Raw genomic sequence first — 17,295 nt, 5'->3', positions numbered from 1 at the left:
ATCTACAAGAGTTGAGTTTTGATTTTCAATTGAAATGATTGATTTATGTCTCATTGTTATACCAGAAAAAATGGGAATTTGAAAATGGGGGCGTAGACTTTTGACATCTGCTGTTTTCTTTTTTTCTTTTGTGGGCGTCAATTGTTTACTTCTTTTCACGATGTATTTTGCGGCAGTACAGAAAGTTGACCTTTGCTTGGCCCGCATTAAAACAGCAGCAAAAACGTCCGACTCGCTATTGACGGATGCTTTTCGAGGACGGCCCTCGGCCGATTCAAACAAATGCAAACAAGTGAATTGGATTTATTCGGAAAGATTCATCACATGAACACCTCCCAAACAAACAAAGAGAAAAAAAACTAAAGAAACAAATCACGCTGGCAAGTAGGTAGCGTGGAAGGAGTAGCAGTAGTCATGTGTTTGTGCGTAGCGGGTGTAAACAACACACAAGGATGTTGCGGCTAGCTCAAGTGAGAAAACCGGCCCGGCGCCCCCTGCGGGCAGGAAGCTGAGCGAGGTGACGACGGCCCCCTCGGAGCGCCCTTTGGTAATGGGGCTAAAAGACTTACAGCGGGGCGCACACAGGCGGCCATTGTTAAGCCCGCGTCTCCATTAAAGCTGCTGGCGGACAGCCGGCATGCGTATGTGTGTGTGCGTGCGGGGTTGATGAGATGGTGCGGATAGACGCGGGCCGGGACCAGAACAAAGGCATCATTCTTCTCCAGTGGTGAGCAGTTTGAGGGCTTTCTGGAGGTTGTGGATGGCCGTGGGCACGTCTTCGTACTGGAGCGCGCTGCCGGCGTACTTGCAGTACTTCTGGGCCTTGGTGAAGTCTTCGGCCGAGAGGTGGACGTCACCTGCTGGGGAGGGGGGGGGGGGGGGGGGGGTCGCCACACACAAGTACAGGCGCCTTGAGACGGGGGCTCGGGCAAGGAAACGGGGGAGGGCCCTGCGGTGTCCTTGTCATGAAATGATGGCAAGCCAGGAGACGGAAACTCGGCGCTGGGGTCTTACGGAAATTTCGCACGAGGCGGGATAATAAGAAGGCCTTGAAACCGACTTACTGTCATCATTTTGCCTCTTTCTTCATTAGACTGTAAAATCCAGTGAATAACACTCATTTGGACCATATCGTTATCGTATTTGTTGTATTGTACAAGTGCTTAGCAATTGTTAAGCTGTTTATCACTAGCGTAAACTGCAGACTATAAGCCACTACTGTTTTGTCGCGTTTTGAACCCTGCGGCTTACACTGGCCACCAGAGAGCAATCTCTCCGTCAACAAAGGAAGACAGAAGAATAGGTTCTTATATTGAGTTTGAACTGCCATTTTACTCGCCGCCAGGAGGCACTCTCCAATAGGAAACACAATCGGCCGTGTTACTGTTGTGTCGGTGCGGTATTCTAATATTCTGAGCGTGTGGGTGTTTTGTTGAAAATAATGCCGCTTTTATTTCTAAACACGAAGGCATGCTCAGTCTGTGTTGAACCAATGATGTTGCTGTAAACAGGCAGTTTGAACATTTTAAATAAAATCAAAAAAATTCTAAAAATGCCATATTTCTGCATATATATCGAACGCTACAACCTACAGCGTTTAGTCCCGTGCGGCCTATACATGCCAAAAAAATTATTTTTGCTTTACTCTGGTGTGGGTTATAGTCCGAAAAATGCGGTACTTTACCTTCATTTTTTTATGGAAGTTAGATAGTCGTCACCCTTTTCAAAGTTGGAATTTTATATGATGGGAACGTTTAACTTTGATGAGGTAAGAGAAAAAGACAAAATGCATTACTCTTGCAATGCTATGCCTTCATACTTTTTCTCAATGAGACATACGTACAGTACATCGCATTGCGGTTATTGCGACTTCACACGATCGCTGACTTTCATTTATGAAAATAATGTTTTGCATTGCACAATTTCATCACTATTCTTCCCTCCAATTTTCCACTAAACAAAAGACAAAAGTTCCAATCTCGACTTTGCGCATTTTGGTTACTGGGGAGACTTAATGTAACAGTAGTAGGAAATTGTTTTTTCCAAAGATGGAACATTATAAGCTTTAAAGTCAAACTTCAACGCGATAATGCGTTGATGCTTTGTGAACCTTTTCATTTGACATGCTTAACCGCCATCTTGCGGGTATTTCTGGGAAGTCCTACTATAAGGTTTGATGACATGCGTGCGTGTGCTCACCTTGCTTCTGCTGGCTGTTCAGGATGTCGGGGTCGACAGCGTGCGCTGTCCTGGGCATCGGCACGGGCTTGACGGCGTCTGTCAGATCACATGATAACATCCTTAGCTGATATTATGCCACTGGAATAACGTGGAGATGGGCGTGGCTACCTGCGGGCGTGTTGGCGGGGGCGTGTGCTCCTGGAGGGATGTGGACATTGCTGAAGTTGGAGGCGGGTGCCGACGGGCCCGATTCGCCAACTCCCGTAAAGCCGATGCTCGGCCCAGTGGCCCCGCCCGCACCCGGGTCCTGAGCGGAAGCCCCACCCCGGAAAGACCCGCCTTGCGAAAACGCTTGACCTGGGTCTTGAGATGTAACCCCGCCCCCTCCCCGGAAGGAGCCGCCCTGCGAGAAGACTTGTCCTGGGTCCTGGGACGAAGCTCCGCCCTCACCCCGGAAGGAGCCGCCCATCGAGAATTGGCCTGAGAAACCTTCATCGCCGTCTGGGAATGAAAAAGACAATAACAAAAACGGATTGACATGAAGAACGTCGTCTATTGAACAGGACAGTCGAAGATAAAATGAAACTGTGGGCCAGGACTCAGAAAAGAGTGCAAAAAAGTGCAAATCCTGAGCTGGAAATCTGATTTCATTTTTTTTAATAGACATGTGTTGAAGGTGACAACGCAAACAACAACTCTACAACGGTGGAGTGTTTCTCATGATAAGACAGGCATACACACACACACACGAACAACACTAGAGTGTGTGAAGTGTGATGCACACAAAGCCTGCGGCTGATGGAGACGAAGATGTTGGCTCGAGTCCAATCACGGCGCACGAGTGCGCAGACGGTCTTTATGTGTGACAATTGTTTGCCGTGCTGTCCCATGAGGTCTTGAAGCGAAAGCTTCCAGATGTTGCTGCCGGGCAACACGGTGGCTCAAGCCCACACTTACACTCACTGACAAAATGGAATACAGCCCTCACCTTTTTCCTCATTATTTGATTCCATCTTTTCATGGGTCACCGGTGAAGGAACCACACAATTGTTCCCATCCGGTCAGTGCGGAGTCTTTTTATCGTGGGCCATATTGTAGTTAGCGTTTTTGTCCGAGGGTCGTTGAGTCAAATCTTAAGTGTGATCAACATTTCATTCGTTTTCAAATCAAAAGGGGAACTTGTTGGCAAAAAAAATATTTGCACTACTTGCAAATTTGTTATTTTAGTCAGAAACTTGATGACATAATTAGCATTACGCGGGCCACGTAAAAAAAAGTAGCGGTCCGCATCTGGCCCCCGGCCCTTGACTTTGACATATGTGGTGTAGTGCTTGCACAGTGCTTTTACTGTCCCGCTCAAAATAAATCAACACTTGGCCATCAATCTGGCAACTGAAGTGAGTACGTCTCATACTACGACAAAAAAAAGTGTATCTTGGTCTCATCAGACCACAGGGTTCTAGAATTATCAAGGTGCCATGTTGAACTTAAAATGAGACCTTGTAACAGTAATGAGCTGCCAGACACCATAGAGAAAAAAAATAATTGGACCCAAGTTGGACATTTTCACTTAGGGGTCTACTCACTTGTCGACAGTGGTTGAGACGCTCATTGCTGACATGGATTGACTTATTGGGAAGAGAACAATGCGCAACTTCTTCACTCACTATATTACATTGTAGCAAAGTGGTATCTCACATGACACGACAGAATAAAAGATTTACACAAATATGAGGGGTGTTTTCACTCAAATGAGGGTACGAGTATCGCTGGGGGTTTGTGAAGGCACTTCAGGAGGTACTGGAAATTTTGACAGGGTTCTGCAGGTATCTGAAAATCTAAATGGATGCTTTCCTCTTCAAATCGGCCAATTAATTGGAACGTGAAGCAACTTAATAATAAATTGTCAGTAAGTCCTTTGCAAAATGCCTTGATTTTGCTTCATATGGATGTGCATTGTTATCAGTGAAGCCATTTACCAGCAGACAGCCACAAATTGATAATAACATTAATTTACTTCCAAAGTTTAATAAGATAGACACAAAGAGCACAGCAAGTTGCTTCATATTTGAGGTTAGCGCAGACATGTCTAATGTCCGGCTCGGGGGTCAAATGCGGTAAAATTGAAATAAAGGTCAAATCGGCTTGTCGGCATCATCAGCTGCAGTAGAAAACACAACTGTACAAATAAGCTATTTTATACTTCAGCGGACGATGAAACACTATTGTGTTTCAAGGTTGCAAAAAAATCACAGTCAATGTAGTTCACAAAGCTGCGAGGGGCTCAATTAGGCGAAAAGTACGGTAATATTTTTTTTAAATAGATGCGCAACTTTTATCGTTTAAAATGTCGACAATGATATCGCGGCAATTTTAATATCACGGAATAGCTTTTATCTTTATGTACCTAACACCGGATGAAATTTGCACACTGCTCCAAGGTGATTGGGAATGAATGCAGGGAAAAGTTAAAGGCACTGGAAGCTGACTGCTCGGCATCCCATATGTTTTCCTAACACCAAATCTTTGATCTGTTTGCAAAGAGTTTGGCCATTTCTGGGTTGGGGGTATTGGGCTGGAAAAAAAAAACTTCACAGGGGGCACATCCCACAATGCACCAGCAAATGCGCATGCGACCATAATGCTTCAGTGCAACCACACGCTGCGCTGTTTTTGTTGTTCATGTGACACGGCTCATTAGCCACAGTAGCATAGTTAGCTCGACCGATCAATTAGAAAATGAATGAGCACACTCATTCACACACGTTCTTTGGCTAATTGGCGGAAGTCAAGAAGCTCGATCCCTATTCCCTCAAGCGAGAGCGAGAGTGCGTGCGCGTGTGTGTGTGTGTGTGTGTGCACGCGCATGATTATCAGCACGCCGCACCTGCTTCCTGGTCCAGATCCATGCCGATGGGTCCGGCCTCAGGCGTCTCTCCGTTCTTCAGGCAGTTGTGGATGTACGCGGCCTTCCAGCGGGCGTACTTCCTATGCTGGATGTTCTGGGGATACCGAAACGCACAGCAAAGAAAAAACGGTTCACATTTTCAAATCAATCCCTGTGATGAGTTCAGCGTCAAAATGTTGCTATCATAAACACCATGTGGCTAGATTTCATGTGTTTGCTAATTCCTAATCATTTTTGGTCAGAGAAATTAAAAACAGACAAATTAACTTGCCTCAGATAGACCCAAACAATTGTATTAGGGCTGCAACTACTGATTATTTTAATAATCAATTAATCTGTTAATTGTTTTCATTTCTGTGCATTCAAGAACAGGACATTATTTCAAATTAACATGGCATAAATGCAAGACATAGCGTATTTTCCACGCTATAAGGCCCTCAGGATTATAAGGTGTACCTTCAATCAATTACTTATTTTGAAACTTTTTTCATATATAGGGCGCACCGCATTATAAGGTACATAAAATAGAAGCTACAGTGGTGGCTGGGATCGCATTATGCACCCACTAGAAGGAGCGGGAATGTCAACAAAACAATCAGTTACTTCAGTGAACTATATTATAAGACAATCAGAAATTAATTTGTGGAAAGAACTATCTGAAGAATGGGGAAAAAAAATACCTCTTGATTAAAAGACTGTTTAGATCGTTGCTGAGACGAATCAAGGATATAAAAGAAGGCAATTATGATTCAATGAAATGTTAAATTAATCAAACTGCAACCATAAACCTTAGACCATAGACCGATTAGTTGTCAATTCATCGATTCATGGAAGCGGTAGGTAAATCAACATGTAAAATTTGTAGATGATCGGATTTAAAGGTGGAAAACAAAAGTTCATTTTAAGAGCGAGCAAAACATAAACATATCTGTAATGGACATGATATCTTGGAAGCAGTACAGTGTTGGCGCGTTGAAAAAGTGCTACTTGAGCTTTGTGAGCAAAATGTCGGGTAAGGAGAAGGTCAGGCGTGCATGCGTGCACGCGCGCGGCGGCGGGTTGGCATAATAGGAGGAGATAAGCGGCACTCCGTGTTTTCACAGGGTTGAGCTGAGGAACAATGGCGGCTCGCTGGTGCCGAGGTGTGTTGTGAACTTTTGTTGCGTTTGTTTAACTCGGCCGTTATGGGAATAATCGCTGAAACAACGCGTAGCGTTTCCTGAGCTTTTCCTGCACGACGCCACCAGAAAAGAGCAGAGGTCTCACACACAGGCACATACAAACACACACACACGCACACACACACACAAAGAGACCCTGGTTCTATGAATAATAGAGCAAAGTATGGGATGTATATGGGAGCATGGCTGAGGGCCTCACCTCTTCTGACAGTTCTCCAAAAACAGACAGGACATCCAGCAGCAGGCTGGCTGTGTAGAAGGATTTGATCATGTTCCTGCGGAGAGAATATTTGATGATGTCGCAGCTAACGCGCTCGGAATTCTCAATGAGGGAACCCGTAAATGTCTGGTTCAATACAAATGGATAAATGGTACATTAGCAAAAAGTGAAACACTGGCCAGCACGTCAAATACGCTTCACCTGAAAAAGTTACAGCACATATAAACAGTCCTGAAATTTCATTTCAACATTTTTTCCGCACTATGAGGCACAACGAAAATCCTGCAATTTTTTCAAAAGCAGAGAGTGCGCCTTATACGGCATAGATTGCAACTTTTCATTTTTGGGGCGAAAAAAAAAAAACAACAACAACAAAAAACTTAATTGCCATCTAAATTATTCAATATTTACATCTGCATTTCAGTTATAAATATGTTTTTTACCATTAAAATTATTAAAACACCCTGTTTGAAATTGTGTTATGCTAAATATGCTCCAATTTTGAAGCAACCTATATGGCGACAAAAGTTTTTGTAAAAGAAAGAACGATTTTATAAAATAAATTCAGAAACTGTTTTTAAATCAAGAAAACAATATTTGAATTTTTTTGGTTGCAATTTGATTTAAAAAACTAAAGTTTAATACTGAACTGACTCATAATTGTATTATATTAAACTCTTGATAGGTCTTAGCATTGATTCAAACAGTCTTTGAATGTAATCGAGACAGGGTTTTTTTCTGATTCTTCAAATGGTACTTTCCACATCATCTTTATTGTTAATTTCTAATTGGCCATTAATACAGTTGGACTGACTTTTCTGATTTTTTTGTTGCCATTCCCTTTAATGTTGTTTAATGTTGAATTTTTTTTCAGCTGCTTAGACGTAATAAAGCAAGTCAAGCTAATGAGGGTAAACTTCAAAATAAAGGTAAGGACCACATATGCAATTTGGATGTTGGTGAGACAAATAGCTGAATTTACTTTTCAAATTAAGAGGAAATTAACTGGAGCGGGAATCGACTCGTGTATCCCAGCCCTTTTTATTATTTATTATTACTCAATGATGTTATAGTGACTTCTTTGCACAAGGTTGTACGCCTCTATTTTGTGTAGTGCTACACGGATGTGTAATTTGTGACAGTTTTCTGGCAGGGCGTAGTTGAATTTTTATCATCCCATTTTCAGGCCTGCTGTGTAAGAATGTTGGGAATGTGATGTGGGAGAAGGTGTTCGCTCCTCACAGGAAGTCGGCATCCAACTTACTTGTGAAATCTTCCCGCTCGGTCCTCATTGTCAGCGTAGAGGAACATTTTGAGGGCGTAGTTTTCGATGTGGGCGTTGCCAACCACCTCCTGAGTGACCGAGTCGTTGTCGTTCAGCTCCTTTTTCATCTGCCGCAAAACAACATGGCTGCCTGTCATACAGGTGTCACTTTACGATCGTGTTGCGTTCCTGTTCCCAGCCGGCGACAGGAAGCGTGTTTAACATGCAACACGTCCACACGCCTCAAGTTTCCTCCGGAGCAAACTTTGCGCTGACCTGAAGCAGGTGGACCACAACGGGCCTGAATGCAACTACTGTTCTCTCACCTGCGTGTGTGTGTGCGTATATTCAAAGAGGAGCATAAAGGAAAGAGTGTGTCTCAGGTTTCAGCTTGTTAAGCTTTAATGGATTCTAAGAAAGAGCTCCAGAAAGTTCAAATGGACAGACGGCAACAAGCAAAGAATTTTGTCACGTCAGAAAATTTCTTGGCTCTTTTATTGCCGCTTCACCAGCGTGAGGAACTCTAGTAACCTTTGGAGCATTTGTTACCTATTCTCTTAGTTGTGTTTATGGGGAGCTAAATTAACAGATTACAACTTTGGCATTCTGTATGTATTAGTAATAAGATAACTACGAAAGAGGATTAGGTAAAAAAAAAAAAAAACAAGTGTGCAGAATTCACAATTTTACTATTATGACTTATTCTGACTCATTTTTCCCAGGATTAAAACGCTTGATTACAGAATTCTCACTGACAATTCACAAAATTCTGACTTTGTTCTGATAGCTCACGTCATTTTTTACGAACTCATGAAAGCATGAAATCTTGGAATGTAGTGAGAATTTTGAGAATAATGTTAGAATTATGACGAATAATAAGGTCTAAAATCTGGTTACCTTTAAAATTCTAGTCAGAATTCTGACTTTAGAATTATTGAGAATTCTATTGTCAAAATTGTGACTATTCTTGGAATTCTGATCATATTTTCAAAATTATCCTTATTTTTACACACATCAAAGTGAGAAATCTGAGAATTCTGAGAGAAAAGTGAAAATTCTGAGAGTAAAGTCTGAATTCTGGAAAGACTTCAGTTCTTGACTTGAGACCTGACTTTATTTTTTGACTATTCTCAGAATTCTCAAATAATCTTCGCTGGCCTTAATCCCTCCACTTTCATTTGACAATATTGGTTTGGGTGATCTTTTTGGTGTTAGCTAAGGACATTGGCATCACGTGCCAGGACCACGTTGGCCCCCGCGTGATGCACGGAGCACGTTGATTGACAGATGACAACGGCGACGCACACGTGACGTTACCCTCACACCTTCAGACAACGCGACGCTTTTTCCTGTCGGCACGCAAAAGAAAATTAACGAGGGACATCTTCAGCCACACACAAGCTCCTTTAAACACACACACGCGGCGCTAATTAAGTGTACTTTCACACTTCCAGCCTTCACATGTCAACATGTGATGTCAACACATTTAGCATACACGTATGACAACACAACTTCAAGACACAAACGCGCGCACGCACACACACACACACACACACACACACACACAGCTGATCTTCATTAGTGTCAAACACACTCTGGAAACATTTCCCAGCAGGACACACACATCCGCTGCTTTCATGTGTGTCCTCGAGCTGTGTGTGAGTGCATGTGTGCTACAAAAACCGCTTAGCTTGATCACGTCAACGCATCTTCAGTCTGGAATGTCCAATGGTAGGAAGTTACGAAGTCCAAATATTTTAATTACACTACAGCACCTTTCTACCCTTTTTAAGTTTGACTTAATGATTTAATTTTGTATTGTTTTTTTTTTTTTTGTACAAGTGACTGTACTTGTACTAACGTTGACTTTGATGACATCACACAATGTGTTGCGGACAGCGGGCAGGCAGTTCGTTAGTCTGACCCCTGCTGGGCGCCGCCCTCTTCCTGTCCTAATAAGCCCATAAAATCTTCTCTTCATTAGTTGTGCTCGTTGCGAGCTGACATCCACTTCAAACACTTCCTGCTGCTTCCCCGCGTCAATCGCATAAAGCGCTGCTGTGTATCCACATTGACGTTTGTACTGAAAAACTCAAAATGAAACACACTGGAGTATGTTTGTGGATATATTTTCGATAACATATTCTTTAGTTTTGGTAAATACAATCGCTTGGGAAAAACAAAGTGTAACTTCGTCTGACGTTTACGTGATGTATTAGCTTGAACTGGCTGATGGGGAAATAAAGACATTCTTCTGAAAGGGTTGGAAGAACTGACCGACTCCAGCTGGTCCATGAGCTTGAGGAGGAACTTGCGGCACTCCGGAGTTTTGTTGTCCTGCTTCATTCCAGTCTGCATGGCATACAGGCGGCCTGACAGCCAATCACGCATGGGGAGTAGAAAAGAAATGCGCTTGAGTTTAACAAACAGCTCCAATCAAGCAAAGTGTCAGTTGGTGGCGCTAATGCACCATTTAGCTTCGGTGTCAAATGGCAAAAGAAGAAGGAAGGACGAATAATTAGGGACACTGGTGTCACAGACCCTAATTATGCATGATTGGGGGGTTACTGTCTTTTAAGCAAAATAATAGCTTGTGAACATTTGTCATTTTCAATAGAAATGGACCGGTAAGGTTTTTTTCAGGGTTAATACTGATTATTAGTAACCAAGCCAATGAGTAGCCCATAAAAAAATCAGGGCGCTCCCAGGGTGATCAGCATGCCTAAAAAGTTCAATGAAAAATTTAGACTAAAGGTCTTTATGATTTTGAACAAAACCAAATTCTTCAAAAGTTCTATATTACAGAAATGTTAAATTTTCACTTATCTTTGTTTTAATTTTAAACAAAAACAAAGGTGGTATTCGCCAAAACATCAGTTATCAACCCGGCCAACAATCTGTCCATCCCTAATTATCATCGACAACAAGGGGCAAAGTGGCCACCCCAAGATGTGGAATAACAGGTGGATTTTACTGCTTGAGATATATTCCACAAACACAGTTTTGATAGTAAAGCCTTAGACTAGTGGGACCACATACAACAAATTATTGTAAAGAGAATGTGGACTTGACTTCTGCTTTCAAGGCATAAAAGTCTCACTGATGCTATTTGTTAGCCCATTTATGGTGATTTGGAATTTTGGTTTGCATAAAGCTAACAAACAAAACAAGGGTTGTTTTCACTTTGTTTTCTGTTGAGTTTATGGGTCAAAGTAAGTGCAAGTGGCACTGAACTATTGTTGACGATCTGCTATTTGCTGTCAGTTGAGCCGAGCGCTCCTATCTCAAAATTTTGGTCGCAAGTTAAAGCAAGAGATCATCACGGAAAATCCCCGAGTATGCTCGAATAATGAGCGAGAAGGAATTGAGCCAATGGTTTTAGATGTCCTTGCAAGATGGAGCACATTCCTCATGGCTGACGTTATCGACGTGACAATGCACTCGTCCATCAGGTTGGTTCGGACAACTTTATTTACAGAATGCATTTCATAAACCGTGTCATGTGTCCCACAATGAAAATAAAATTAAAAGCTGATCATATTTCGTAGATATCGTGCATAATCTCTGGGATGTTCGTCAGATCACATGACCCTCGGTTCCATTTGTCTATTTGTTGCCGAGCGATTGCTTGGCAACCGGTGTTCAGGGTGTACCCCACCACTTGCCCAAATTCAGCCGAGTCAGGCTACAGCACGCCCCCTTCTCCAATGACGACACGCGATACAGAGAATGACGTGGTGTTTCACAAAAGTCCAATTAAATACAATTATAATACAAATTGGCCACTAACATTGGCACGTTGGATAACAAGCGCGAAACAACGTGAGGGAATTCGGCAACGACAAATTAGCGATTAAGCTAGGCTAGTGTTAGCCGGTAGCACACTCACAATAGTAAGCCACCACAGGGTCGCGCTTCTCGTGTTCCTGCGCGGTGCGCAGGTGGTGCTGGATTGCTTTGAGCTGGGCCGGCACCGCCATGGCGTCCGCAAGCTTCTCACGGAGCACAATTTACACCACCGACTTGTTCTTCCTGGTCCTGCTCTTGTTGTTGTTGGGTGGACCGCAACTACTCGCTTCACTTCCGCGTGTCTGTCCAATGAAGAGCGACATGACGTCAATCACTCTTCTTCGTGGATACACTGCAACAGCAGTTAGTTGCGGGAAGTTTGGGACTAAATTAAATTTTAAACTTCCAACCTACCCTCTTCTTTTTCATATAAATCGATGCACATGAAACACATCTTAATATTTATGAGATTATTTACAGTTTGGAACGTAACAGCTGCCACGTGCTACACAGTGCATTACAGTAATGCACTAGTAAAGCATGTAGTAATTTACATCCTTTAATTTCAATGGAAGCAGACATCAGGACAAAAATTTACAGATGAAGGGAAAGCGTTTATTTAAGTGTGTTCTTGTAAGAGTTGCCTCTTTTTGCTGACAAACAATCAGTTCTTAGAACACATAGAAGGACTTAAAACAACAGGCATCAACACTTACAATAAAAACTGAAGCAGTTAGTTATTACCATCACGCAATTGATGTAGACGGAAAGAAGTCCAAAATATGAAAAATGCAGATTTAATTGAAATGTATGAAGTCAGTCACTCATTCCACACGTCTATAAATGATTCACATTGAACTTAAATAATTTAGGAACATAATGAAGTTGCTGGGCTAGCCGCTAGTTGCATTAGCATGTTGATGCTTTTAGCTGTTGGGCTAGCATCTAGTTTAGCATGTCAACGGTATAAGCTGCCAGGCTAGCTGCTAGCTACTTTAGCACCCTGATGGTATCTCCATGTTGACTCGGTTGCTGAGGTAGTAGTCGCCATGTTTGTGCTACAGTATCATGCGATGCAATCTCGTTCGTAGCTTTATGGCAGCCAGTTAACGAGCCGCTAGCTATGACGCAGAGGTATGACATCAGTAAACCGAGACTGACGCAGAGGTATGACATCAGTAAACCGAGGCTGACGTTGTTCACCACCCGTCAGCGACACAAAAGAATCGCTAATAGCTTAGCACCAGAGGTTTTAGTCAAGTTTTTGTTAACAAGTAACCAGGAGCTGCGACTCGTCATGTTCAAAATGTTCCAGAGGAAAATACAAAATTAAAAAAAACCCTCATCGTGGATTGGCATTGTTTCAAATAGGAGCTCCACTTTGAATTTGAGATTATTTTGTTTGAAATGTTGTAAAGTTGAACAACTGCTATCATCCTCAAATAACCTTATTTTGCTGAGCAGGAAGTAAATTCTACAAGCGTCCACTTAGACCGTAGGTGTCGAACTCCAGTCCTTGAGGGCCAGCATCCTGCATGTTTTCTGGTTTTCTCTCCCCAACACACCTGATTCAAACCAATAGCTTATTAGCAAGCTCTGCGGGAGCTTCAAAATGATCCCAATCATTTGAATCGTGTGTTTTTGAGGGAAAAGGTTTGAAAACATGTAGGATACCGGCCCTCGAGGACTGGAGTTTGGCACCTGTGACTTAGACGAACAAGAAAACACCGCAGCGCCTTGAAATCCTCTTTTAAAAACCTTTCAAAGTGATCCACTTTTGTCCGCCAATGCAAGTTTGTACCTGAGATGATAAACAGATGAAACCTTCACAACAAAAGTTGGATGGATGTCTGATTAAGAAAATAAAAACAGCGTTATTGTGAAGTGTCGACACAGACAGTAAGTCAATTACCCGAAAAATGGGAACATTTGATGCTGGTCACTAAAATCTACTCATTGATATTGTTACAGAAGCTGGGACCACCTTTGACTTAGTACCTTCGACACAAACGTCTCTAAAAATGTTTGTACAAATATGACCCTTTGATCGTGACTTGAAAATAAACATTCGTCCGTGACAAAAACCATCTGAATGCAGCGAAATGTTTTCTATCCAACTCGAATCACTAGAAAGTCAGTCCTTTTTGGAATCCTGTTTCCTATCTACAAGTGTCTTCTCGTCGATGCGGGAAAGGTCACGATGGGCTGGGGGCGGCCACCCACACGCACACACACGCAGGCACGCGCGCACGCACTCACACAAATCGAGTGGTGAGGATGGATGCACCTGAAGTCCGGAGCCAAGATGCTTCCCTAGGGATGAGCGATCGGCTCGACGTCATCGTCCTCGCAATCCCGACGACACGTCCTCATTGCCCTCCCGGCAGTCCCGTGGGATGACCTCTCTTCGGGAAAGCTGGACTATTTCAGACTTGCGCCCTTGCGTTAGCTTCCTCTTTCGCACGAGTCCAGCAGTCGCTAACCAAGATGCTGACGAGAAACGAAGGTGTGGGGACGCGGAGGCGGCACTGATGGTTTGGGTCCTTGCACAGAAGTTGTCATTGGTTGTTGAGATAGCCCAGTCGTCTGCAGAGGATCTCGAAGATCTCCGCGATACACAGGAGGATGGTGATAATGGTGAAGGTGTACATGGCGCTCAGGAAGATGGTCTTCTCAAAGTGTTCGGGCACCATGCACTTGGTCACGTTGAAGGTCTTTTCCAACGCGCTGGCATCGCACATGTAGAGCGGGTGGACCTGAAACACAAACAAGATGGAAAAGAGGAAGATTCCCCAAGGTTGAATCCAGACAACTAGACTTCTTAATGGTTGAAGAAGTTCCAAACGGATTCTTCACTTTTGCCTTTTGGATTCAAAGGGGAAACGTTTTCGATTCGACTCAATGGCCGAGTCGAAAGTCAAAGAAGCTGCGAAAAATGGACAGTAACAGAAGTCTATAGGACCGACGATGGAAAAAAAAACGATTCCCTCCGAGCTTCTGCTTAGACCTTTAGAAGCAGCTGGTTAGCTAACCTAAAATATGGAACAGGCATGTAGGGATGAAGCTCCTCAGACAGGTTAGGAGGGTCGAGACCATTAAAAGATATGGAATCAATTGCAGGATTTCAAACTCTCAACTGGAGAGAGGCCATCGTAATTCAGTGCGTCCTCGTACATCATACATATCAAACTCCAGTCCTCGAGGGCCTTCGTGGTTTTAATATTACTAGGTGATCCGCAGTTTGACTCAAGGAACCGGTATTGTCTCAAAACAAGTTGAGTTGACCTTTGCAGAAGGAACTACATTCATGACCATGAAAACAAAAATGTCTTGTTTTGTAGCTCTAATTTGTTGTTGAAGACATTCTGTAGGTCTTTTTTTCTAAAAGGAAGGACATGGTCTCAGCAAACTTCCACAAAACAAAACCGTACCAATCAGGTTCCTCAGAGACTCTACGGGGCTCAACTAAGAGATCCTCAACCGATCAAAGCGTCAAACAACAGCAGATCCGACTACACGCAAGACTGAGTTATAAAAAAAAACTTCAGACCTGGAATCCAAAGAGATGACTCTGAAGCCAGAAGGCAATGACTTCCAAAATGATGCGCAAGAGAACGGAGATGATGTAGAAGACGGTGTAGATGGGTCGCTCCAGGATCTCCTCCTGATCGATGTTCTTGCAGGCAGCATAGAGGTGGAAAACGGCCCCCGGAACCAATACTGTGACCAGCTGTAATGCCCAGAACACCTGCAAGATGGTCCCCACAAGGAAGGTGAGGAAATCATGAAAAAAAAAAGACTTGCGACTAAGACTCCATCAAGGCTTCTCTTCAGTCGGACGATCAGTCAGAGTCGAAGCGGGAGGTTTTTTGCATGGTCTCAAGACTGCTCTTGGGACCAGCTTTCGAGGGTCTTGTCTGACTCAAATGAATTCCTGCTTGGTTTTTGGACAGAACGATCTCCGTGTAGGCCAGTACCAATGTGATCAGTGAGAAATGCACTGACCTCAGCGTTGCCCGCTTAGTAAGATTTGTTTCATTGTACAATTTAGAGGTCATTTTTGCGATTTTTTTTTGTTTCTTTTTACATATACAGCCTTGGTGTTGTCTTGGTCTCAACCATCAAAAGTCTTGGTCCTGTCTTGGTCTCAACCTTCAAAAGTCTTGGTCCTGTTTCAGTCTAGACCTCCAAAGGTTTTGGTTCTGTCTCGGTCTTCACCTTCACCTTCGTCTTGATCTTGCCTCGTTTAGAGTCTAACCGTATCGGTCCCGTCTTTGTTGATCCCTAAAAGTTTTGGTTTTCTCTCGGTCTCGTCCTTCAAAAGTCTAGGTCTCGTCTCCGTCTGGACTTCCAAAAATCCTGGTCCTGTCTCAGTGTCGACTTCCAAAAGTCTGGGTTCTGCCTCGGCCCCGACCTCCAAAAAGTCTGGGTCCTGTCTTGATCTCGACCTCCAAAAGTCACGCTCTGGCGTCAGTTTCTATCATACATTATTTTGTCCTTGAGCGATCGAGTCTTGACTACAAGCCTACTGCAATACCTGAGGCGTTATGGGTCTGAACTGGTTATAGCAGTACAGGTTGAGTTCTCTGCGATCCGGGTCGCAGCTGAAGTGCAGCGCTTCATTTCCGTACACAGCGAAGCCCAGAACTCCCAGGAAGAACATCCGCACCGAGCCAAAGAACAAGGTGTGGAACTGGCCGATCACCGTCGGAGGCCTGAGCTGGAAGGTACACACACGCGAATACACACGAGTGAGGAGGCTTGGAGAGCATGCGCACATCTACACGCGGGGAGTCGGACAGACTGACAGACAGGTGCGCAGATTGAGGTGGAGGCCAAGTGAATGCTTCTTTTGTCCGCGACGTAATTTAGCGAGGCCCTCAGCCGAAGGCTGAAAGCTTTTAAGCGTGCCACAAAAAGCCTCCATCAACTCCCCGCGCACCCAAACAATCTCCTCCGCCTTCACCGGCTCCTCGACGGATTTTTTTCCTTTTTCAAAGCCGCTCTCCGAATAGCGGCGTGACTTACGCATCCTTCGTAGAAGTTCTTGATGTAGTTTAAAGACATGTTTGGGCCGTCGTTCTGCGTCCAGGGCGCTTGTGGGCCCACATGGCACCAGCGACACAACCGCCCTCTGCCTGCTCGTCCCCAAAGCCCGTGTCAATGCATATTTTTTGCCCTTTTATCTTCGCATCAATTGACACGCTCAGTAGACACAGAGGGGCCAACAATGGCCCCGCAGGCCGGCTGCTCCCTGCATTCTAATCCCTACAGGACTCTGTCAGCGAAAAACACAACCTCCAACACTCACGCCGGCCACAAACATGCTACAAAGACACAAAGCTCGCCTTTTTAGGCCCGGACAACGTCTTCTGGGGCTCTGCTCACCTCGCTCTCATCTTCGCCTCCCAATAAATTGATGCTCAAACGTCATATCGAGTGGAGATTGATATTGGGGTGCGTGATGAGTTGACACACAAATGGAATAGTGAGAGGAAAACACAAAAGTCAGAAAGTGATGACAACACACCCTGCACTGCAAATACTTCTGGAAGAGCATTGACGAAGCTGCCGGCGTCCCAAATGCCAAACAAAGACGTCCCCACTGAAGCAAAGCGAAACTACGTTTAGGAGCAAAGAAAAGTCAAGTCCACACACCAACCGTAATCCTGGCGGCGTGTTGTTCATTCCCCCCTCTTTTTTCCACTCACAGGTCCTAAACGCATGCCGGTCCCGGGATGCTGTGGAGGCC

At 44.0% G+C, this 17,295-nt stretch overlaps 2 protein-coding genes across 4 annotated transcripts; both read right to left on the bottom strand.

Annotated features, from left to right (window-relative positions):
* Nucleotides 1-564: 564 nt before the first annotated feature.
* On the bottom strand, nucleotides 565-11,842 carry vta1 (vesicle (multivesicular body) trafficking 1). Of its 2 annotated transcripts, none has more exons than XM_088404128.1 (8): nucleotides 11,644-11,842; nucleotides 10,032-10,126; nucleotides 7,755-7,882; nucleotides 6,470-6,545; nucleotides 5,069-5,183; nucleotides 2,350-2,682; nucleotides 2,200-2,277; nucleotides 565-860 (listed from the first exon to the last, which is right to left on the bottom strand). In XM_088404128.1, the coding sequence occupies exons 1-8, from the start codon at nucleotides 11,732-11,734 to the stop codon at nucleotides 712-714; spliced, it is 1,065 nt and encodes a 354-aa protein (XP_088260254.1). In that variant the 5' UTR covers nucleotides 11,735-11,842; the 3' UTR covers nucleotides 565-711. The 2 variants fall into 2 exon arrangements, with proteins under 2 accessions (XP_088260254.1, XP_088260255.1); XM_088404129.1 differs by having other exon boundaries at nucleotides 565-857.
* A 1,416-nt stretch (nucleotides 11,843-13,258) lies between these two features.
* Nucleotides 13,259-17,231, bottom strand: gje1a (gap junction protein epsilon 1a). Of its 2 annotated transcripts, XM_088403925.1 has the most exons (4): nucleotides 17,202-17,231; nucleotides 16,081-16,263; nucleotides 15,094-15,291; nucleotides 13,259-14,299 (listed from the first exon to the last, which is right to left on the bottom strand). In XM_088403925.1, exons 1-4 carry the CDS (start codon nucleotides 17,229-17,231, stop codon nucleotides 14,102-14,104), a joined length of 609 nt encoding a protein of 202 aa, XP_088260051.1. In that variant the 3' UTR covers nucleotides 13,259-14,101. The 2 variants fall into 2 exon arrangements, with proteins under 2 accessions (XP_088260051.1, XP_088260050.1); XM_088403924.1 differs by lacking the exon at nucleotides 17,202-17,231 and having other exon boundaries at nucleotides 16,081-16,391.
* Nucleotides 17,232-17,295: the final 64 nt, after the last annotated feature.

This window comes from Hippichthys cyanospilos, chromosome 20 (assembly GCF_059441005.1).
Source record: "Hippichthys cyanospilos isolate Australia breed blue-spotted pipefish chromosome 20, RoL_Hcya_1.0, whole genome shotgun sequence".
Taxonomy (NCBI): Eukaryota; Metazoa; Chordata; class Actinopteri; order Syngnathiformes; family Syngnathidae; genus Hippichthys; species Hippichthys cyanospilos.
The sequence above is the reverse complement of the archived record's forward strand: the minus strand, read 5'-3'. Positions and strand labels throughout refer to the sequence as shown.